The sequence below is a fragment of the Hypanus sabinus genome, chromosome 17 (assembly GCF_030144855.1).
Source record: "Hypanus sabinus isolate sHypSab1 chromosome 17, sHypSab1.hap1, whole genome shotgun sequence".
NCBI lineage: Eukaryota > Metazoa > Chordata > Chondrichthyes > Myliobatiformes > Dasyatidae > Hypanus > Hypanus sabinus.
Window position 1 is genome coordinate 56964730 of NC_082722.1, and position 25271 is coordinate 56990000.

The window sequence follows — 25271 nt, forward strand, 5'->3', positions numbered from 1 at the left end:
GTAGGTCAAGGATGGGAATTATGTTGTTTCCACTATCCATGTTCCCATTCTCTAGTTAGCAGAACAGAATGTCAAAATGTCAAGGCTATATTAATACATTCAATAAAAATACAGTATGTTGTCTGGTTTATATTGCCATTAGACTCTTAAATATTACCCAATGTTTGACAGTGAGTTTGTGTGCCCCAGGATCATATGGTATTTCCTCTGCCTTTAGATAGAATAAAAAACATTTTGTCTCTCCCACTCCCCGAACAACTGTCCAAATACAGCCTCTATTCCAATAATGTGGCCTCCTGTAAACTGTTCATAACCTGGACAGTTCATAAGTCAGAACCAAGGCCATGAGTGAAGTTGCCAGACAGCAGAAAAGCTGCAGGCCCATAGCAACTGGCAAATCTGTCCTACCCGTCTCCAACCACTCTGAAATGTGTACGGGCTGTATATAAGTAGGGTAAGTTTTAATGTGATCTGCAATTCAGTCCTTGGATTCGCAACTACATTCCTCAATCAGTGCAGCACCTGACACGTCGTCTCGTTCAGATTTGAGTAACTTGGAAAACTGGTTCTTGAAGTCCAGTAAAGTGTTGTAGTTCAAGAATTATCTTGAAGTTCATTTCAAATCCTAATTTTTGTTAGTAAATATTTCAAAGTATATAAGGAGGCTGTTAACTGTACTTCAACATTTAGCAAATCGTTAAGGTCCAAACATTCTCTGGAAGTGTTTAAGAGTGTCAAAGCCTTCTAGCTGCTTCTAGATCTGAGAAGTTTACCCCTTTTCTGATAGATTTTGATATAATTCTGAACAGATTGGCTACCATCCACGCACAGAGCTCAGTTATCTGAGGAATTCAGCTTGTCCAGCACGTGCTGTAATTTTATTTGCACCAATTTTTAAGAATTGTTGGTAACGATTATGTATTCTATTGACAATACTACCTTAATTTAGAAGGTTGGATTTAGCTGAATCTATGCAATGCCAAAACATTATATTTGAAAGAATACATTTCAGACTTTAAAAGTGTATGAAATTGCTTATTTCCTGGAAAAAATATCCTTTATAACATCCTGACGAAGGGTCTCGGCCCGAAACATCGACTGTACTTCTTCCTATAGATGCCGCCTGGCCTGCTGCGTTCCACCAACATTTCGTGTGTGTTGCTTCATAATTAAAACTTGTTTTAAGAATTCAATGACTGCTAATTTTCTGTATTTAACTCATTTTCTTAACTAAAATACCATTTATAACTATGTCTACTTAGAGAACTTACTCCATTGGAAGAAGCTTCAAGACAGAACCAGAAGTTAAGAGCTTCTTACGAGGCAAGGATGGCACGGTTGAATCCTAATCAGGGTATGCAGAAAACATCATTGGTGAGTAGATTTCTATCGGTTGTTCCAATAATATTGACTTTATGTAATGTTTTTCAACCAGGATGTTCCAAGACATCCATCTCAATAAAATTGAAATTTATTTCTTTGGGTTACGATAGCACCAAAGGGGCCATTCAGATCACTTAGTCCACAGCAGCTCTTTGCAGAACAATCCCATCAGTCCCAGTTCATTTCCACTAACCACCTATCCTGCTTCCTTTCGATATCATTAATCACTTACCATTATATGCGGTGAAATCCCATCACTTGCAGCACAAAAACAGTTCTTCCCCAAAATGCAAATGAATTTCTTGCAGGAAGCTTTAAATTTATGACCCCCACATTTTACTTCAATTTGTTGTTTCGTATGGCAGGTGTTTTCTCTTCACACTTCTAATTGTTTTTTGTCAAGCCACTCCTCCAACTCGTGGTCGCATCAATGAACTGCAACTGAGCCGTCTCGGATCAGATAGGGTCAGGCAGAGGACGTCTTGGATTGAGGCACCATAAGGGCAATCTGGGGTTTGTCGGGCACCCCTTCATTGTAGTGTTACCGCTGTTTTGTCATGTTGACCTCTGAGTCTATTTGTAGCTGTCCAGTTTTTTCTGGTAGTCGTAGTAAAGCTCAGGAGGAGCGAAGTGAGATTGTTGATCAGATCTCTGCCGGAGGAGGATTGGGGTTCCAGTATTGACTCCATTCAGTGTTTTTGTTATTGGAGTCGAGGTCTTTCCATTTATAGAAAGGCTTTTGGGAAGTTGGAGGGAGCTTTTTCGATGAGTTTAAGAACTGGAATGTTGTTGGTCGTATTTTGGATATGCCTGTAGGATTTCGCTGAAGCTGCTCTTCTACAGATCTCCGGGGGTGTTATTCCACTCATGTTGGGAGCCATTGGACAGGTTCCTGAGATTATTCTCATAGAAGTATAGAGCTGTGTATTGATGATGTTTATGTGAGCACTTCTCTCCCAGGTGGAGATATTTAGCAAATGAGAAAAATCGTGCTTGGCTTAATGGTCATAGGACTGACTTGTTAGTACCACATTTGGTTCCAGTTATCTTCCTGATCATGGCCGTTCTGGATTTTGGTTTCTTTGCAACATTTTGAAGGTGGATCTTATATGAGAGGGTTCCATCTATTGTGATTCCTAAGTACTTTGGGTATGGATCATTTGGTAGCTGTATGTCATCTAATTTGTTACTGAGTTTATGCTTGGTTATTAGTCAGTTGTCCAGATGAAATATGGAAGTTACTGTTTTGTTGGCATTCATACTTAGGTACCACTTTTGGAAGTAGTTGGATTGGGTGTTGATTTCTTGGGTAAGGTCTTTTTCAATGGATTCAACATCGTTCATTTGGGAGGCCCAGTCATCAGCATATCCAAATTTAGCAGATTTGGTTTCAGAAAGGTTACTGAGGTACAGATTGAACAAGGTTGGAACCAGAACAGACCCTTGTGGGATGCCATCGTAGAACTTCATAATGTGACTGGTGTCACTTCCTAGGCAAGTAGGTTGGTGAAGAAGGTATGGGTGCCTGTCATTCTGTGGAGGAGACATAGGATCTTTTTACGTGGGATGATTCAGGCTAGTTTTAACATTAAGCCTTGGTTCCAAACAGTGTCGTATGCAGCAGATAAATCCAATAAAAATTGCTCCGGGTTTTCTTTTAGAGTTCAAAGCCTGATTCGATGTAGATGTGAGTGCAGGAACTTGTTCGTTGGTATTGGGGTGTTGTCCGAAGCCAGCTTGTTGGATCGGTATGTAAGGATCTATCAGAGGTAATATTCTGGATAAAATAAAATGCCCAAGAAGTTTGTAGATAGAGCAGAGGAGAGAATTTGGGTGGATCGTCTGCAGCTCTCCTGGTTTTTGCAATGACTTCGGCATGTTTCCAGGTGTCGGGGTATTTTCCTTTCATTACAACATCAGTGAAGGCTCCAGTTAGCCATTTGATGCATGGTGCTTTGGCATTTCCGGTTAGAGACCTTTGATGCTGGCAGCTTTTGCTGACTTCGTGCATTGCAAGCCGGATTTTACTTCATCTGGTGTTCTTGGAAATGTAAGTGTGTCATCATTTTCTGACATGCTATTGTAAAACTTTTGGTATTTGTGACTGACTTGTGTTTCAAATTTATTATTAGTGTACATTTCTCTTTGATGTGCTTTACTACAGTGTCTGCACTGACTGGATAATTGGTTTGTTGCTTTGGTGCTGTGTTGCGGTCTAGATTTTTGAGGAGGGTCCATGCTGATTTGCTGGAGTGAGTGAAGTCCATGTTTTTTGTCAGTTTACATCTGTCTATGACATCTGGCATTGTGGAGCGATTTGAGGAGATCATTAGTCATAGTTGTGTCATCTGTTATTTTGAAATAGTTCTTTGCTTTCTTTAGACCAACAAGGAATGTATTTTTGTCAATGACCTCTCAGTCTTGCCTCTTTCATGCATTTTAGCATGAGTCTATGAAATTGGTGGTGGGTGGTATTCTACACATATTATTGACTTGTGTGGTAAGTTTTTCCCAGTTTGCTTTTCTGAAGTTCCATCTGGATTTTGGGATAGAGAGATGTGTGAGTATTTGGGATCCAACTGTTATTTGCACAGGTCGGCGCTAACAATGAAGAAAATTACCAAGGCTTTCTCGAGTAGCTGGTAGGGGTTCAAGTTGACTATTTGTTACTACAAAACAGAGGTCTAGTGTGAAATTGTGTTGCCATCCAACTGTGAAGACTATCGGATCGCATAATAGTTGAAGGTTGTTACGAATGCCCAATAACTGATTGCTTCTCCGGCTGTGTTGTTTTCTGGGTATCCCCAATCTGTATGATGACTGTTGAAGTCGCCAAAGACTATTGATGGGTGTTTTGACTTTTGGTAACAATGGATTTGGCAATTCCTCATTTGGAGTTTTATAGACATTTACTAGAGTTAGATTGTCACCTGTTTGAATAGTAGTGTAGTGGATATTGTCACCTGGTGTGACATTAGAGCTAGTAACAGAAACGAAAGTGAATGAGTTTTTAGTATAAATGGCTGCCCTGTATTTCTGGTAGAACACACCTGTCACTATTATATCCTGATTTTGTCGTGGTTTCTCGTGCCCCACAAACGATCAGGAGACGCAGAAGATTCTTCAAGAAGGGTTAAACTTTAATTTGCAAATTAAAGCTGAGACAGTCATTGAGCTAGTCACTGATTGCCCACTGATCCTTGTACATAGCATTTTTTAAAGCAATCTCCTGGTTTAGTTGCATTAGCATATCTAATCAGTCTACAGTTGCATATCACAAGTACATCCGCCACTATTGTTTCTACCCATGGTTTAATCTACATCTCTTAGCTACCTCTCATTAACACACCATTGTCTTCTACATTCTTAAGATTTCATTCTCCTACTAAATTGGATACATGCATAGCAAATAGCAAGCTCAAAGCTGACTACATAGTTTTGGTTACACAGCGAACAATGCAACTTTTATACTCCCATAGTATCCTACCTCCAGATGGAGCGGAAATCTCAGTAACATGAATTTCTTGAAGGGCAACTTACATCGATGTGATATCATTGTCAGATTTTTAGAGAGGTATTCGCACGTCACCATTTACATGCCTTCAGCATGAAGTGATAATATTTTGATTTGTGTTTCCAGTGACCTTGGCGCTGGTTTGCTGATAGAAAAGTTACCTTTGGGTGTTGAGCTGGTCTGATATCTCATCTGGCATCTTGTCCACAGCCATTCTAACATAGGTGGCCCTGAGTTGGTATCGCCTGATAGAGTCCTTAAGGTGTGCAACCCTCCACACAATGTCAAAGTGTTGATCTAGGTCAGGGGTCAGCAACCTTTACCACTGAAAGAGCCACTTGGACCCATTTCCCACAGAAAAGAAAACACTGGGAGCCGCAAAACCCGTTTGACATTTAAAATGAAATAACACTGCATACAACGTTTTGTTTTGCCTTTATGCTATGTATAAACAAACTATAATGTGTTGCATTTATGAAATTGATGAACTCCTGCAGAGAAAACGAAATTACATTTCTGCATGCAACAGAAACATTTTGAACTCCGAAAAAAAGACGTTAGGTTAAAGGTTACTTTTAAGTAAAATACTCAACGTCTATTTGAGTCCTTCTTGTATTTATGAAAAACGCCAAACTTAAATTTGCCGCCAGCAGCAAATCAAAAATAACATCAGCCAGCTGTCAGCCTGAAAAATAAAAGGACTATTTCACTGAACAATGAAAACATATGAATATATGTAAAATAATAGGCAATTAAAATATTTATCATACTTGTTCAGGTTGACTCACACCTGACAATGCAGTCGTATTCAGTAGGGATGGATCGATGCTTAGGGGAGTGACCGGGAAGGATAATGTGTTTTTTTCCTCTCTGAACTCACAGAAGCGTTTCCCAAACTATGTTTGCATTGCGATGATTGCAGAATGTAAATACTCCGAATTTATCATGTCGTGACATTGTTTGAACTCTCTCAAATTGGGCAAGTGAGACAATGTGCCTTTCTGTAAATCTCTGGCAAGCAACGTCAACTTGCGCTCGAATGCCAAAACATCCTCCAACATGTGCAGGGCTGTACGTCCTTACCCCGTTGAAGAGCTGTGTTCAGCGTGTTCAGGTGCGCTGTCATGTCTACCATGAAGTGTAGCTTTTCCAGCCACTCTGGCTGTTCCAGCTCAGGAAAGTTGAGCCCTTTGCTGCCCAGGAAAGTTTTCACTTCTTCCAGACACGCGACAAAGCGTTTCAGCACCTCCCCTCTGGACAGCCAGCGATAAAAACACGTAGCGGTTGCTACACGCAGTCAGTAAACTGCAGTCAAAGATAGCTTTATTTGAACTAAACAGCCTTGCTTTTAAGCCTCCCTCAACCCGCCCCCCATGGGCACGGATGCTGCAAAAGACACGTACTCACAAACCCCCGTAGGCTATCTCCCTTAGCCTGAACGCTGGCTAATTGTGAGCCGGTTCGGATGTGTCAGGAAATGGGTCGCCACAACATCTTATTTAGATTGTACAAGATCACCATAATCTTCAAATTTAGATTTACATTTCAAAAACTAACAAACTAACATAAAATACATTTTAATTAAATACTGACCATGTAGCGGTGTGCTACACGCAGCGCTAAAATTACGACACGGAGTCGGTAACTGCAGTCGAAGGAAAAAACCTTATTCGAAATCTTCAGCCTCACTTTTAAGCCTCCCTCAACCTGCCCCCCGTGGCGCAGAGGCTCCAAAGCTCTGTGCTCACAAACCCCCGTAGGCTATCTAATTGTGAGTCGGTTCGGATGTGCCAGGAAAAGGGTCGCCACAACCAATTATTTCCCAAAGTAGCAGGGAGCCGCAGCACAGACGTAAAAGAGCCACATGTGGCTCCGGAGCCGCGGGTTGCCGACCCCCGATCTAGGTTGTAAAGGTGTACTTTAGTATTAGTAGCCTTTGTGGACCTTATCTGAGCCTGTCATAACCGTAAATAACTCTACATTAAGTGCAAATATTCTCACCAATCTATCACTGTCATAATGTTAAGTAAATGGTCTATAGTGACAGGATAGTTGACTTTAACACGGTTTGTAGTTTGCCTATTGTCATGGTGTGCTTGCTTTATAAAAAGCCTATCTGTTGAAAATCAAAATAAAGCTTAAAAGATGAGCTTGCTGTCCTGTTGAGGCATGCAGATGGTTTTCTGCTATTTTAATATGCCATTCTACTTTTGTGTTTGTGTGAAGATAAGGAGAGAACTGGAGAGGCAAAGGAAGGAAAATCTTCCATCTCCAGGTTAGAATTTGAGTGTTTGAATTTTTTACCCTAACCAAAATGGAACAAGAACTAAATTGGTGTTGCTACAAGCTTTCCATGTTGATAAATAAAATAAATTATATTCTTACTTGTCCACAGAATTCAGGTAACTTGTAGGAGTAAGTTAACCGTAAACCATGAAGTATTGGGAACTTGAGTTGGTCTAGCTTTTGAAATGTGCTGTTTATGTTGCCAAAAGACCCACTGTTCAGTAGCTGTATGTTTGTACACTCAGTGGCCATTTTATTAGGTATACCTGTACACCTGCCTCAAACGTCTAATCAACTAATCATAGAACAGAGTCAAAAGATTTAGTTTTGGAATGATTGTTGGTGCCAGATGGGTTTATTTGACTACAGTGTCTTGAAAAAGTATTTAGCCCCCAACATTTGTTCACAAAAATGAGTATTCCAATCAGGGATTTTGATCAATTTAACTGAGTATTTTTATTTGTGAATCACATGCTCCTGTTTTCAAAAAAAACAGGAAAAATTATAAGGTATGAAAAATTAAAATTCAAAAACTGAGTCAGCAATTCATAACTATTCATCCCCCTTTTGCTCAATTCTTAGTTGAGCCACCTCTCACAGCTATTACAGTCAGTGTTCTTTTTGGATAAGTCTCTATTAACTTTGCAGAACATGATGGAGCAAGATTTGCCCATTTCTCCTTGCAAAATTGCTCAAACTGTGCCAGGTTTGGTTGGGAATGGCAGTGAACAGCAACCTTGAGGTCTTACCAGAGATGTTCGATCAGGTTGTTAAGATGTTGGACTAAGCAAGGATGTCAGTTTTCTTCATTTGAAGCCACTCCATGGTTAACCTGGTAGTGTGGTTTGTGTTGTCCTGCAGAAGGACAAACTTCCTGGCAGAGGCTAGCAGATTTCCTTCCAGAAACACTCTGTATTTCAACCTGACCAGATTTCCAGTCCCTGCTGTTGAAAAGCACTCCCATTGCCTGATGCTATCTCCACCGTACTTTACAGATGGGATAGTGTTACCCTGCTGATGCACAGTATTAGATTTGAGCCATTTGTACCCCTAAAAGAATGCATATCCTTGCCCAGAAAGACTTTGCAAATCGTCATATAGGAGATACTATAATATGTGTTAAAGATACTATAATATGTTTAAGAAGATCTTGTAGTCAGATGAGACTAAAGTAGAACTTCTTGCAGTACTTTTGGTATAAATCTGTGCATCTACCAGGTAACACTGTATCCCTACTGTAAATTATAGTGAAAGTTGTATCACCCTATGGGGATCCTTTTAAACAGAAGGGACTGGAAAATTTGGGCAGGATTGATGGATGGGAAGATGAATGCTTCTAACCACAGCAAGACCCTGGATAAAAACTGCTGGCCCCTGCCAAAACGTTAAACTGTCTTTCAACAGGACAACGACCAAAGGCACACTGCCAGAGCAAACATGGAGTGGCTTCAAATGAAAAAATTTCATGTTCTTGAGTGCCCTGAACTCATCTGACCTTAACTTGATTGAATTCTCTAGCAAGACCTTAAAATTGCTGTCTTCCTACACTCTCCAATTAACCAGGCACAGTTTGAGCAGTTTTGCAAGGAAGAATGGGCAAATCTTGTTCATTCATGTTGTGCAAAGCTAATAGAGACATCCAAAAAGATTATTGGATGTAATAATTCCAAGAGGCGATTCAACTAATTACTGATCAAGAGATGGGTATGAATACTTTTGAACCGCTGGCACTTGAGTTTTTAGTTTAGAAATTTCCCTGTTCTTTTGAGCTCTATTGTGAAACAAAGGGACATGTGATTCACAAATAATAATTCTGTTAAAATGATCAAAAATCTCTGGTCGTAATATTCATTTATGTGAACAAAGGGTTGAGGGCTGTTCACTTTTTCAAAGTGCTGTATTTCTAAAACTGCTGATCTCCTGTGATTTTCATACACAACAGACTCTTGAGTTTGCAAAGAATGGTGTTATAACAAAAAAACCCAGAGATCGCTTTGTTAATGAGAGGGGTCAGAGGAGAATGATCATACTGGTTCAGGCTGACAGGAAGATGGCAGTAACTCAAATAACCACACTTTGGAACAGTGGTGTGAATGCACAACACATCGAACCTTGAAGTGGATGGACTACAGCAGCAGAAGACCATGAACCTACCTCCTGTACCTAATAAAGTGGCTACTGTGAGTTTTGTAAATTGCTTTGTGTGGATTGTGACATGAAGAGCAGTGCCATCAAATTAATTTATGTTTAGAAGCATGTGTGAAAATGGCTTTATCCTCCCTTGGGACTGAAAAAATAATTAACCTCTTGAATCTGTTGTGATTGTGCCATCTCTTTTGATGTGGTAGTTCAAAGTCTTTGCTTCAACTGTGCTACTTGCCAAAAGAGGGCCATGCCCTAGTGAGTTCATGACCTCCATCTGCATTGTGTTTGTCTGTCACTAATATTTGTCTAAGGCTTTTGAAATGTTTCTTGCTATTAAAAAAGCAATAATCAGGTATATTCATTCATTTGATATTTCTGTGGTTAATCCATTTTTATTGCCTTTTTAATTTAAGTGGAATTATCTGGCTTTAATGAAGAAACTAACATTTAAATTTACATCATTATTTTGCACTATTACATGGCCTTGTTTTTAAATATATTTTGGAATTCAAATGTTAGAAGTTATAAAATAGCTTGACTTAACTTTATCAATGAAAGTGATTTGAAATAATTTGTCCATGTATAGTGTTGACAAAGAAACCAAAGATCCATAATGGCTTCTTAACTGGCATTTGATCTTGCCCTGTCAGCACTGTTTCTCAGTTCTGATGAAGGGGATGAAGGGTCCCAGATGTGAAATGTTAAATGTTTCTCTTTCTGTAAATGTTGACTGATCTTATAAGTGTTTCATGCATTTTCTGATTTCATTTCATTTTTCCAGCATCTGCATTTACTTTCATATTGATCAGTGGTTAACGTACCATTTATAAAAGTGAATTAAAATTACTTCAGTACTTCTACAACCTCAAAGTTGACATATGTCGGATTATCTGTTCCAATTCTGGGAGGGGGGTTTTGGGGTGGATTTGTCTGATTCAGTGGATTCCAGTTAATTGGGACACTTCAGGACCAGTACATCTTGGGCCAATTAAGTGGCTGCCCTAGTTAACCAAAGGTTCATGGAAATGGTTACAAAGTTATATTAAAAAAAGACAAACCATGTAATAAATTACATAAATTAAAAAAAACAAATTAGAAACCTACCAATGCAAGTGCAGTACTATTAAAATAGTGTTAGTTCCTAATACTTAACAATGGAGGAATTTATCCGCATTGTGTTCTACTGTAAATGAACAAAATTAGTGCAGACACCTATTGAAGATAATGGACTGCCCTCATACAATGCTGTCAATAAGTGAATTCTCCAAATCTTCAGCTTCATTTTAACATTTAAGCTGATTGTTGATTCCTTTAAATTCTTTGTAATTTCTAACTTGAAGTAGTAAAATAATTTTTTTACTCCTAGATGTTTCTGACATCTCTAAGCATAAATGCTTGAAACCTCAGAGAGCAAAACAGTTCTGAATTGTCTTTCTGCTTATCTTTCACGAGCTATCAGTGACGTAAGTCACTGCGTTTTGAAGACAAGCACACACAAGTGACATTTAAATACTGTTCGGTCGAAGCTTGGTGTAGTGCCTAATGGCAACACAAGAGCACATGACTGACAGTATTTAGAAACAGTTCAGCAACAGTTTCTTGCCTCAATTGAGTGGCATAATGTCCCAAATAAACAAAGGAAATCCCGGTTCTTTTCTCAATTAGTTTTTGTTTGAGTGTTGGCCCAAATAAGTGGTTGCCTCAATTATCCGATAGCCCAATTAACCAGAATCCACTGTATTTTCAAAGTATATTAAAGAAATTGGCATATTGTTCTCCTCTTTGGCTGTTCTAATAAGACGGGTATTTAACTCATGGAATCTATAAATTACCAATTAGCAGAAGAGACCTTTAGATATTGGTGCATTGAAAAAGGATTAGCAAACCACATGATCCTGTTTGTTGACAGAGTAGGATCTCATTACAATACACCAACTTCTACTTAGTACTTAGCACTTCTTCATCTATCTAGTTTGACTGACAAGGAAGAATTTTTGGTTGATTTAACAAATGCTGCCGAAATGTCTGTTTCTGCTCCATCTTCACATTTCTCGGACCAATGAGAGATGTTAAAATAGTCTTTCAGGTACAGTAAGATTGGTAAGAATTTAGTTGTTTAGCTGTTTGCTAGTCTGCCAATTTTGGTTTTTGTTTTCAACTGGAACAGTTTTATCAGTGTACAATGTCCTGTGTATGTTACTCAAAATGGCTTCTTTGGTTTGTTATGAGCAGGAATGCTTCTTTGTCGGATAAGTGTTTCTCTTGCCGTTGTTTCACTTTAGAATGGCTGATATGGTAATTGTATTCATTTGTTAATCAATGGGGAATGTTATTGTGTCCTGTGATGCTGGGAACTTGGGGGAGGGGTTTTCGCGGGTTTTTGGTGTGAGGGGGAGGCCGAAGAAGACGCCGAGGAAGGTGGACGTGCACTGGACTGCTCGTAAGACCACCGGGGTGGTCCCAGGTGCGACAGCGTGGCGATCGGATGGGTCGATTGGTTCGTTGATTGAGCTCCAACGAGTGCACTAAACAGACTGAACTTTGATAAGTTGGCGCCTTTTGTTTTTTTCCATATATATATATATATTGTATTGCCTACTACTCTTTTAATTTTAGTAAACTCTTTAAAGTGTATTTCATAATGGTATTTGTTGTGGGTTTGATATTGTTGGCAGGCGCGAGGCATAAACTCGATTCTCACAGCACCTGCGTGTACGGGAGGTGGGTTGGTGAGTTGCTGGAACTCCGGTTCCCCTAGACCGGGGGTCGGCAACCCGCGGCTCCGGAGCCACTTGTGGCTCTTTCACCTCTGTGCTGCGGCTCCCTGTGGCTTTGGGAAATAATTGGTCAGTATTTAATTAAAATGTATTTTATGTTAGTTTGTTAGCTTTTGAAATGTAATTCTAAATTTGAAGATTATGGTGATCTTGTACAATCTAAATAAGACTTTGTGGCGACACATTTCCTGGCACATCCGAAACGGCTCACAATTAGCCAGCATTCAGGCTAAGGGAGATAGCCTACGGGGGTTTGTGAGTACGCGTCTTTTGCAGCATCCGCGCCCATGGGGGCTGGGTTGAGGGAGGCTTAAAAGTAAGGCTGTTTAGTTCGAATAAAGTTATTCGACTGCAGTTTACTGACTGTGTGAGCACACCGCTACAACGTGTTTTTATCGCTATTAATATACGTCACCACTGCCAATACCTGACACCCGTCAGTGCGCGATTTCTTTAATTTTTCGATCCAAGGTAAGCCAACTATGGAGAATTCTAAAAAAAGAAAAGTGACTGAAGAAAACAGAACGTTTAATGATACGTGGACAGATTCATTTGCTTTCACTGTTGACGAGACTGGTTTACCGGTATGCTTAATATGCAATGAGAAACTAGGAAACAACAAAAAGTCAAATGTCGCAAGGCATTTCCAGAATAAACACGCAGCCTTTGCTCAAAAATATCCGGATGGAGATGAGAGAAAAAAAGCCGTTTCGGAACTGATGCGGAAGGTTGATCTGAGCAAAAATCATTTCCAGAAATGGATGAAGTCTGGAAAATCAACGACATACGCTAGTTATATTGCCGCTCAGGAAATAGTCAGGCACGGGAAGCAGTTTACAGATGGTGAATATATAAAAGAATCTTTCATTAAGATTTCAGAACATCTATTCACGGACTTTAAAAACAAGAGTGAAATTGTGCAGAAAATCAGGGATATGCCCCTCTCTGCAAAGACTGTCAAAGACAGAACCATAAAAATGGCACAAGACAGCAAATTAAAGACATCAATTCAGCTGTGGCCTACTCGATTGCCTGTGACGAGTCTAAAGACAAAGGTGATATTGAACAAATAGCACTGTTCTGCCGGTATGTAAACTCTGCCGGGCCACAGGAAGAACTGATTGAGTTGATAACTCTAAAAGACCAAACACTGGGGGAGGACATCTGTGAGGCTGTCTTGAATTGTTTAAGAGCCAAAGGAATAAAGACCACCCATCTGGTGTCAGTAGCTACTGATGGGGCACCGAATATGACGGGAACGCACAAGGGATTTGTGGCTTTACTGCAGAAGTCGCTGGACAGAAAGCTGCTGACTTTTCACTGCATCTTGCACCAAGAGGCACTGTGCGCTCAAACATTTCCTCCGGAATGCACAGAAGTAATGGATGTTGTCATTCAGATTGTCAATAAAATAATGGCAAAAAGTTTAAATCACTGTCAATTCCGTTTGTTACTGGACGAGCTGGAAAGCGCATATTCTGATCTCCTGCTGCACAACAAAGTCCGGTGGCTGTCCAAAGGGGAGGTGCTGAAACGCTTTGTCGCGTGTCTGGAAGAAGTGAAAACTTTCCTGGGCAGCAAAGGGCTCACCTTTCCTGAGCTGGAACAGCCAGAGTGGCTGGAAAAGCTACACTTCATGGTAGACATGACAGTGCACCTGAACACGCTGAACACAGCTCTTCAGGGGAAAGGACGCACAGCCCTGCACATGTTGGAGGATGTTTTGGCATTCGAGCGCAAGTTGACAGTGCTTGCCAGAGATTTACAGAAAGGCACTTTGTCTCACTTCCCCAATTTGAGAGAGTTCAAACAAGGTCACGACATGATAATTTCGGAGTATTTACATTCTGCAATCATCGCAATGCAAACATCGTTTGGGAAACGCTTCTGAGTTCAGAGAGGAAAAAAACACATTATCCTTCCAGGTCACTCCCTTAAGCATCGATCCTTCCCTACTGAATACGACTGCATTGGCAGGTGTGAGTAAACCTGATCTTGAGATGGAACTGGCCGACATAGCCGACAAAGACATATGGGTGTCCAAGTTTAGACGCTTGACAGCAGACCTTGAAGATGTTGCCCGTCAGAAGGCCGTTCTTGCTCAGAATCACAAATGGAGTGATATTGAAAACCTCCCAAAACCGGACAAACTTGTGTTCGAAGCATGGAATGCTATGCCCGACATTTATGTAAACATGAAAAAGTATGCGCTTGGAGTCCTGTCGATCTTTGGATCCACATATGTATGTGAGCAGGTGTTCTCCAACTTTATTAAAAAACATCACGCACGCCTCACAGATGACAGCTTGCGATCCTGTGTAAAGATGAAGGTGACGTCATACAGCCCTGATGTGCAGACGCTGTGCGCTGAGGTCCAGGAGCAGAAATCCCATTAACCAAGTATGATAAATATTTTAATTGCCTATTATTTTACGTATATTCATATTTTTTCATTGTTCAGTGAAATAGTCCTTTTATTTTTCAGGCTGACAGCTGGCTGATGTTATTTTTGGTTTGCTGCTGGCGGAAAATTTAAGTTCGGCGTTTTTCATAAATACAAGAAGGACTCAAATAGACATTGAGTATTTTACTTAAAAGTAACCTTCAACCCAACGTCTTTTTTTCGGAGTTCAAAATGTTTTTGTTGCGTGCAGAAATGTAATTTCGTTTTCTCTGCAGGAGTTCATCAATTTCATAAATGCAACACATTATAGTTTGTTTATACATAGCATAAAGGCAAAAAAAAAACGTTGTATGCAGTGTTATTTCATTTTAAATGTCAAACGGGTTTTGCAGCTCCCAGTGTTTTCTTTTCTGTGGGAAACGGGTCCAAGTGGCTCTTTCAGTGGTAAAGGTTGCTGACCCCTGCCCTAGACATATACCAGCCTTTTGGGTAAGTGCTACATTTGTGGGGTGCTCGTCCCGGATTGGATTGTCAGGGGCTGTGAAATCGCGCAGGCAGCAGAGCGGAGATGGACAGAGATAAAAATTTTTGTTGGTGCCAGTTTGAAGATGTACCGGTACAGTACACATGCATAGTGAGCGGAGTGGATTTTCGAGTTTCGGGAGACGCGACAGTGCGGGGCTTAAGTTTGGTGAAGGGTATTGGGCAGGTAGAATTGGTAGCTAGACGGTGTGGTAAAGAGGTAGAGTCTAGCTGGGTGTTGGTTCTTACGAGTGCTGACGTCAGGACGGTGGAACTGACGGTGACAGTCAGTGTGCCGGGGGAGGAGGGGCTGTGGGGGCTCCACTCCTACAAGGATGAGGCTGAGGAGATATTGGAGGAGGAGCTAGAGCTAGAGGTGGACCCCAGAGAGGTGCCCGGCACTAGTAAAGGGTGGTGGGAGGAGGGAGTCGTGACTAAGCCCCGCTCCCCAGGTAGGTGGAAGCCTCGGAGCTGGCAGCGGCACTTAATTCCCTGGTGGGGGTGGCCGAGAGGCCACGGCTGAAGCTGGGGGTGTTCTCTGGAGCCAAGCCTACTCCGGACGGGGAGGTGGACTATGAGACCTTTGATGTTAGAGGAGTGGCCAGGCTTGGAGGAGGAGAAGAGGCAGCGATTGGTGGGAAGTTTGAGGGGTTTAGCAGCCAAAACCATCCAGGAGTTGAAAGTTGAGAAGCCTGGGGCCTCAGTGGAGGAACGTATAGAAGTTTTGGAGGGAGCGTTTGGGTTGTCGGGAACCCTGGCTGCTTTTAGCAGAGTTCCAACGCCTGGAACAATGGAGAGGGGAAAAGCTCTCCGAATACATATTTAGGATGGAGGGGATGCTCTCGGGGCTGCGGCGCCGGGGGGTAGTGAAGGCGACTGACGTGGCTAGCGTGAGAATGAGTCAGCTATTCAGTGGCTCTCTGGAGGAGGACAAGGTGGCGTGGACTATCCGGCAGGCTTATAGGAATGGTCCCCCTCCATCCTTCGGGCAACTGATTAGAGAGGTGTGAGAGGAAGAGAGCGTTGAGGCGGAAAAGGGGCACGGGCCTACGGGAGCGATCCTCAGCGATACAGGAAGTGGTGGCTGGGTGGAGGAATGACAACCCCCCCTGGGAGTAGGGAACCCCCTTTGGAGGGGAGGGATAGGGGAGGTACCTACTCTCAGGGGCGATCAGTGCAGTGGATTGCGAGCGGGAGCCTTCCTGGGAGAGGAGGGGCGGCAGGCAGCGTGTGCTTTAACTGTGGGAAAGAGGGGCATTTCAGGCGGGACTGTGGAAGGCCGAGGGTGTGCTATAGCTGTGGAGAGGAGGGACACTTTAGGTGGGATTGTGAGAGACAAGGAGAGGCTCAGTGAGGGAACGGACTGGAGGAACACGTTCCCAGAGATCAGCCGGAAGACCACCGGGTGCCCACGCCAATATTCCGGATGGGCTGGTAGGACCCCGTGCCAGTGTGGGTCTACGGATAGAGGGAGTTTACGCAAAAGCCGTTCTTGATACGGGATCGCAGGTGACCTTATTGTACCGGTCTTTCTACAATCAATATCTAAAGCATTTGCCCGTAACCCCATTTGACGCCCTGCAGATTTGGGGTGTGAATGAGGGTGACTACCCGTACAATGGGTACCTATCGGTGAGATTGGAGTTCTCGGAGGGCGATGTGGGAGTGTCGGAAGCTATTGAGACGTTGGTGTTGGTGTGTCCTGACCTGGTGATGCTGCCCTCCTGGTGGGGACTAACTCCCCCGTTGTGCGACAGCTCCTGGGAGCTTGTAAGGGGAAAGGGAGGGGGGAGACTTTCTGGAGACCCTCTCGGTGCATCCAGTGTTTCGAGCAGTGTTCGAAGAAGGGGTTGCCTCCCAAGGGCTGGACCCGGAGTGTAAACGAGGGACAGTGTGGTGTACGCGGGCGAGGCCCAAGGTGATCCGACCCGGGGAGGTAGCACTAGTGATGTCCAGATTCCCAGGAGTGCCGACGGGAGAAGCCCTGTTAGTAGACGCCCCAGACAATCTTGAAGGGGAGACACGATTTCCGGCGGGGGCACTGGTGAGGCCCGAGGTGCAGAGACCGGGGTGGTACATGCGAGGCGTATAGCTATAAGTGTCAGGAATACCACGGCAAGAGAAATCACCTTTGAGAGGGGAATGGCACTGGCACATCTGTTCCCGGTGACGGTAATGTCTAGCGCACCAGTGAGGACCCCTAACGGGGAGGGATCGGAGCATCGAAGGGAGCTGACCGCTGAAGCCTTTAACTTCGGGGATTCCCCTGTGTCACCAGAGTGGAAACACCAGCTAGTGGAGAAGATGCTGAAGGTTGAAGCTGTTTTTTCTCGGGGCGAGTTTGATGTTGGCTGCTCCAAAAACACTCGCCACACCATCCAGGTGACGGAGGACACCCCGTTCCGAGAGAGATCCCGGCGGCTGGCTCCGGCAGATGTTGAGGACTTGCGACAGCACTTGTGCAAGTTGAAGGAGGCCGGAATCATAGCTGAGTCCCGAAGTCCTTATGCATCCCCAATAGTGGTGGCACAGAAGAAGAATGGGCGAGTGCGCATATGTGTTGACTACAGGACGTTGAATCGGCGAACTGTCCCTGATCAATATACTGTCCCAAGAGTTGAGGATGCGCTGGCCTGCCTGAGCGGTGCAAAGTGGTTCAGTGTGCTGGATTTAAGAAGTGGGTATTACCAGATCCCGATGAGTGCGGGCAATAAAGAGAAGACCGCTTTTATCTGCCCGCTGGGGTTCTTTCAGTTCGAACGAAAGCCCCAAGGCATATTGGGAGCCCCAGCCACCTTCCAGAGGCTCATGGAGAGAACTGTGGGGGATATGAATCTGTTAGAGGTGCTGGTGTACCTAGATGATTTAGTGTTTGGATCGACTTTGGAGGAACATGAGGAGAGGCTGTTGAAGGTGTTGGGCCGGCTTAATGAAGAAGGGTTGAAGCTTTTCCTGGACAAATGCCAGTTCTGCAAGTCGTCGGTTAACTACATTGGCCATATCATTTCGGGAGAGGGAGTGCCTACTGATCCAACCAAGATAGAGGCCATGACCACCTGGCCGAGACCCCAGAAAGTGGGCGTTCTGCGCTCATTTTTGGGGTTCTGTGGGTATTACCGGTGATTTGTGAAAGGATACGCCAAAGTGTGTCACCCGTTGACTCAACTGTTGTGTGGCTATCCCCCGGTGGGAAAGAAGAGGACGGGGAACCAGAGGCAGGACGCTGGAGGATACTGGAACCCGGTGGAACCTTTTGGCTCGAGATGGGATGATCAATGTGAAGAGGCTTTCCGATCTTTGAAAAGGGCACTGACCCAGGCCCCGGTGTTGGCTTTTGCCGATCCCCAGAAGCCATATGTGCTGCACACGGATGCCAGCCGAGAGGGTCTCGGGGCTGTTCTGTACCAGGAGCATGGCAAAGCATTGAGGCCGGTAGCCTTTGTCAGCTGAAGCTTGTCGCCATCGGAGAGAAACTATCCCACGCACAAGTTGGAGTTCCTGGCGCTGAAGTGGGCTGTGGTGGACAAGCTGGGCGATTACCTGTACGGAGCCAAGTTTGAGGTGAGAACGGATAACAATCCTCTCACTTATATTTTGACTTCGGCGAAGCTGGATGCCACAGGACATCGGTGGCTGGCGGCCTTGTCGGTATATGATTTCAGCCTGGAAGCAAGAATGTCGATGCGGATGCATTGTCTCGTCGGGAGCCGGAGGGAGCAGGAGAGGGACAAGGAGTGGGAGAGTCTCCCTGCCCCTGGAGTGAAGGTGATGTGTCAGTTTGCTATCACCGTGAAGGCCGAGGGAAGAGGGAGGCTGGAACGAGCTGTGGACCATTTGGGGGTTTTTGATGACGCCATACCCCTAGTTTACTGTGACCTGACCGCACTGCGGACTAAACAGTTGCCAGAACTGAGTCCGGGGGAAGTGGCAGCTGCTCAGCAAAATGACCCGGGCATTGGCACAGTGTGGAGAGCAGTCGAGAAGGGGGATGCGGCGTTGGCTGAGAAGGCGAAACACCCATGTGTGCCTCTGTTGTTGAAGGAGTGGTCTTGGTTGAAGTTAAAGAACAAAATCTTGTACCGGGTAACGGCGCCTCCGGACCAACCCCGCTGTTGGCAACTGGTCCTGCCGGAGGAGTATCGCCAGGCTGTACTCCAGGCCTTACATGATGATTCTGGACACTTGGGGGTGGAAAAGACCTATGGATTACTCAAAGACCGGTTCTACTGGCCCCGGATGAGGGGGGAAGTCGAAGAATACTGTAGGGGATGCAATCGTTGCATCCGGAGGAAGACCCTGCCAGCGTTGGCGGCTCCACTGTCGCACTTGCAGAGTGCGGGACCTCTGGACCTGGTATGTATGGATTTCCTGTCGATTGAGCCTGACACCAGCAACACTGCGAATGTCACCGATCATTACACTCGCTATGCTCAGGCATTTCCCACCAAGGATCAGAAGGCGACGATAGTGGTGAAGGTGTTATGGGAGAAGTATTTTGTGCATTACGGCCTTCCCAGGTGAATCCATAGTGATCAGGGGCGGAACTTTGAGAGCTGCCTTGTCCATGAATTACTGACTATGCTTGGGGTTGAGAAATCCAGGATTACCCCTTATCACCCACAGGGAGATCCTCAGCCAGAGAGGTTCAACAGAACCCTGTTGGATATGCTCGGGACGCTGGAGATTGGGCAGAAAAGCAGGTGGAGTCATCATATTGGACAATTGGTTCACTGTTACAATTGTACTCGCAATGATGCTACAGGGTATTCGCCCTATTATCTGATGTTCGGGCGGGAAGCGAAGTTGCCATTGACGTGTGTTTTGGGGGTGGAGTGGGTGAATTACCCGGGAAGTCCCATCTAAAGTACGTGTCCGACATGAAGAAGGAGTTACAGCGGGCGTACGAGTTGGCCAAGGCGGTGGCTACCAAACAAAATCAGAGGAATAAGATGCAGTATGATCGAAAGGTGAAGTTTGTCCAATTATTGCCAGGCGACCAGGTCCTTTTACGGAATTTGGGACTCCCTGGTAAGCACAAGTTGGCAGATCGATGGGCGGCCAGCCCCTATTTAATAGAGAGCCAGATGCCGAACCTGCCAGTTTATCGGGTGAAACCTGAGGATGGGAAAGGGCCTATCAAGGTACTCCATCGGAATCACCTGCTGCCACTGGGTCAAGTGGTGCAGGTGGATAATGAGCCCGAGTGGGAGGTTACGCCTAGTACAAGGACTCTGCGAGGGCGCGGAGAACGGGAAGAGCCCACTGCTGAAGAGCGGGGACGGGTCCCTCACCCGGGAATGGCTACAGATTCAGAGGAGGACGACTCAGATGAGTGGGCCCTGTTCCCATTCGCTGGTGCTCCAGTACCAGGAGAGGAGGCTCCTGGCCCTTCCCATACTGAATTGGGTGAGAGGAGGGAAGGTCTTGAGGGTCAGATGGAGGGGCAGCCTACATTGGTGGGAGAGAGGGTGGAGCCCGAGCGTGAGCCGGAGAGATCTCAGGTGAGGGCGGACCCCCGTGAGGAAGGGGGTGAGGGTCTGTCAGGTAGACCTGGGGTGTCCGAGACAGTGGGTTCGCAGGTGACGAGGAAGCCCAGTGGGGCAGAAGGGGTATGGAGATCTCAGAGGATTAGGCGCCCCCCGGAGTGGTTGACATATGTGGTACTGGGAGAACCGAGTGTAATTTCTACTGCTCTGGGTAGTTATGTCACTGCTTTCTGCACCTGGGTTGGGTTTTGTGTGTTGCAAGAAGCTTTGGGGAACTCTAGTAATGCCATGAGGGCATGATATTTGCTGGTGGGGAGAGAATGTACAATATCCTGTGTATGTTACTCAAAATGGCTTCTTTGGTTTGTTACGAGCAGGAATGCTTCTTTGTCGGATAAGTGTTTTTCTCGCCGTTGTTTTGCTTTAGAATGGCTGATATGGTAATTGTATTCATTTGTTAATCAATGGGGAATGTTATTGTGTCCTGTGATGCTGGGAACTTGGGGGAGGGGTTTTCGCGGGTTTTTGGTGTGAGGGGGAGGCTGAGGAAGATGCCGAGGAAGGTGGACGTGCGCTGGACTGCTCGTAAGACCACCGGGGTGGTCCCAGGTGCGACAGCGTGGCGATCGGATGGGTCGATTGGTTCGTTGATTGAGCTCCAACGAGTGCACTAAACAGACTGAACTTTGATAAGTTGGCGCCTTTTGTTTTTTTCCTTATATATATATAGTATTGCCTACTACTCTTAATTTTAGTAAACTCATTAAAGTGTATTTCATAATGGTATTTGTTGTGGGTTTGATATTGTTGGCGGGCGCGAGGCATATACTCGATTCTCACAGCACCTGCATGTACGGGAGGTGGGTTGGTGAGTTGCTGGAACTCCGTTTCCCCTAGACATATACCAGTCTTTTGGGTAAGTGTTACATCAGCTTGCTTGCTTTTTTCAGATTTGCATTGTATGAATCTGTAGCATTTTGATATTCTCTGGAATTTGAACTCATGACTCAATAATATGATGCAAGCTGATTGTTGGTTTAAAACCATTTTTAATGCATAAATCCTGAATGGAACAGCTTTTTAGACTTTGATTGCTGTCAGATGTCAGTACTGATTAATCTTATTGAATCTTGTTATGGATAGTTGTGTTACTCTTTGAAATCAGGAATGGAGAAATGAAAGTTAGTCTATGAAACTTGAGAGCTTTCTTGTTCTTAGTGGTGGATAGGGACAATGGTGATGACCAGTGAAGCATTGCAATGAGCTGTCAATATTTTTGGATATTATTTTGCTGTACAGTAAAGCGTTAGAAAAGGACTTGATCAGTTTATCTCTCTAAACACTTTAAGACCCTAGATTTTAACCTTGACTTATCTGTTTAAGCAAGACTAGAACCTACAATGCTGGTAAGCAGGAACTGTGTTGGACTGTCTTTGATTTTTACTTCCCTTAACATAGAAATTTATCTGCACTGAATTGGAGTTGGTGTTTGCAGTTAAATGCTCCTTCAACAGTAGTGATAGAAACAGTATTTTACTGATTTTAGTTTCAAAAAATAGCGTAATTAGCAAAGCTTTTTTTTATTTCTAAGAGTCTGTCACTCATGAGATAATGTTGAACCATCTTTTCCATCAACAATAGTGCATGTCACGATAGTAGTCCTAAAATGATTTAAATAGGGAGTTGCATTAATTAATAACTTTCATTACCTATAGTCCTGCTATAGTCTTAAAATATCAAATTCTTTATTTCCGTGTTCTCTTGACTGCGTTGAAGCACGTATTCATCATTAAAAAAAATTCCTCTCTACCTTGCTGTAATCTTGCAAAAAGTAACTTCCTGTGTAAAAATGTCTGTATTTTTTGCTCAGCTTCAGTCCTTTGATTTTTAGTATTGCCTGCCGTTTTTATCCTCACTAAATAATCTTCACTGAAATTCATTAGGCTTTCTAAATTTATGTAAAACTATTGAACCATTGCGTTACAAGGCTTTTAGGCGAGTTTTAAAAACAAAGAATTATCAAAAGAAAGACCATTCTGTTGTGCTATTGTTAGAAGTGGATTTCCATCCTTTTGAACTCCCAAACTAAAAGTCAGAATAATAAAATTGAAATAGTTTATTTGTAGCAGTAACTTGGATATAAAATTCCAAGACTTTTCAAAAAATGGTTTATTTTTAGAGCAGAATATGAAATAAAAGTGTAAAGAAATCAGTATAACTGAAGGCTCCAAACAAAGGAATGCAGAGTGCAGCTGCCTCATGACGTCCTCATGATACAATTGTATTTCACTTTTAACTTTGTTTGAATAACATAGCGTCAACATGTTGTTTAATCGTTTTCTTGACAAAGTCTGTTCTTTTTTCAGACTTTATCTCTGCAGCGGCAGATGATGGAAAACCTGATCATTGGACAGGCCAGACAGGCAGCAGTATCCTTTCATTGGATTGATTCTCTCCAAGGAAAACAATTACTGGAGATATTTTGGATTGGTCTTGGTTTTGTTTGATGTATAGTATAATTCTTATGTACAATATTACTTACAATTTCATTCTTAGGAAATTGACTTTTGCATTTGATTAAATTGAAAATGTAGCATAATTAATATATATTTTTTAATTTTGTGATTAGTTTCTGTTATATTGAAAAACTTAAATGAAATAAGAATTATTTGAAGATGTCAATCTTCATTTAGGAAGAACTTTCAAAGATTTAATCATATTAGCCCATTAATATATTTACAGTGTTTTATGTTTAATATCTGTTCATCGTCACTGATCTTTGGGTGTGCACCTACCTCTTTGCCATCAAATTCTGTCTGTTTTAAAATACCTCCATTTTAACATTGGAAAAGTCTTAATCTCTTACTGTAGTATCTGTTCTCTTGCCATGCACTTCCTTGGCCACTGATGTTAACTATTCACAATCTTGTCATTCTATTTATTAAGAGGATGATTATTTAACAAATTGAACTCATGTACATGTTCATTTGGATGTAATTGAAAACTCTTTAGGTGATGTACAATGAATTCTATTTTATTTAATCTGTCAATGCACAAACATAGATTTTTTGTAGTCTTGGTCCCTCTTTGAAACTGCTAAATTACTTTATTGGAAAAATGCAAATTTGATCAGTTATGTAAAATATTCCATTCCTTTCTCAACTTCTACTTTTAAAATGAAAGAAATACCATTTTCCATCCTGAATGGGTAAACTGGTATTTTAGGGGGTTGAACGGAAGAAAATAGGTAATTGTTTGTTTTTATTTACTATATGTAAATCCATATATTGGAGAAATTTTCTGACAGTTCTAAACCCATAGAAAATGAGTAAATATCCATAACAAAGATTCGTATAGCTGCAGAGAAAGATGGAAGAACGAAGGCTGAGACTTCAGGAAGAAGCAAACAGGTAGTCAGTAAAGCCTTAAATAGAATTGCTTATATCCATTCTCTCCCCCCCCCCTCCACTTGTGCTTGCTCAACTGATGTCTGTACTCCTTCATTTTTTCATTTTCCACTAGAAAATCAAGATCACAGTTCTGCCTGGGTTGTAGGCCACATACCAAAAGGGGAACGGCGAGCCACGACTGTGGGGATAGTTCTTTGTTGTTTGAAATAGTGACACTTCCTTCCAACAGAAGGTGGTCTTAACCTTCTGTATAGAAGGAGGCACGTCCATGAATGCAGAATTATCTCATAACCAGACTGGAGTCTCATCCAAGATAATGTGGTCATTCTCAAACTTTATATAAGTTTCTTCTCTTCTTGCTACTGGTACCCTTCCACTCATCTCCCCACCCCCCCATTGCTGTCTTGAATCCATAAGACATATGAGCGGAATTAGGCCTATGGAATCTTCTCCACCGTTCCATTAACTCTCTCAGCTCCATTCTTCTGCTTTCTCCCTGTAATCAAGAAACTAGCAGCCTCCATAAGACAGAGATTTAAATACAGGCCCTTCCGGCCCGATGAGCTGCTGCCCAGTTGCACCCATGAGACCAATTAACCGACTAACTCTTGCGTCTTTGGAATGTGGGAGGAAACCATAGCAGCTGAGGAGATCCACGTGGAGAACATACAGTTCCTAACAGACAGCGGTGGGAATTGAACCTGGGCCGCTGGCACTGTACCTTTATGCTACTGTGCAGTCTGATTCCACAAAGATGATGCTATATTTCCTTATTCCAAACCTGCTGATTTTGACAAATCTCTATGTATTGAGCATCAACTACTAATTGGTTTTATTTAAGTGAGACTGCTTAATATGATTAATTCTGCTACATCAACTATGTAAAATATTCCTTCCAGCTACCATCTGCTCAATTTCTGCTTAATTGCCATAAGCAAATGTTTTAACTTTTTTTCCATTGAGTTCCAGCAATCCCAGTTATTTTGTTAATGATCTCTGTTATTTCTGGCTATACATGCTCATCAAAAAACCATTTCAGTGTATAAAATCAGAACTTTGCTGGTGGTTCACTGATGAAGCTACTATTAAATACTATTAAAGTATAAAATAAGCAGCAACCTCTAGTGACCACATATGTAATGCAAACCTTGGAAGCTAGGAAGGATGAAGGGTCTTGGCATGAACTGTCAACTATGTACTCTTTTCCAAAAATGCTGCCTGGCCTGCTGAGTTCCTCCTGCATTTTGTGTCTGTTGGTTGCATTTCCAACATCTTCAGATTTTCTCTTGTTTGTGTTTAAGCTAGAGAGTTGCTATCTAATTTATTTTGATCCTAAAGCTGTGC

At 43.0% G+C, this 25271-nt stretch overlaps 1 protein-coding gene across 2 annotated transcripts in view; it reads left to right on the forward strand.

Moving 5' to 3' along the window:
* vps9d1 (VPS9 domain containing 1) overlaps positions 1 to 25271 on the forward strand; it is an 87588-nt gene that overhangs the window by 12703 nt on the left and 49614 nt on the right. For both annotated transcript variants that reach the window (XM_059993125.1, XM_059993126.1), the window contains exons 5-7: positions 1263 to 1374; positions 22884 to 22946; positions 23875 to 23927. In XM_059993125.1, the coding sequence (XP_059849108.1) occupies positions 1263 to 1374; positions 22884 to 22946; positions 23875 to 23927 (228 nt within the window). The remainder of the gene's footprint in view (positions 1 to 1262; positions 1375 to 22883; positions 22947 to 23874; positions 23928 to 25271) is intronic.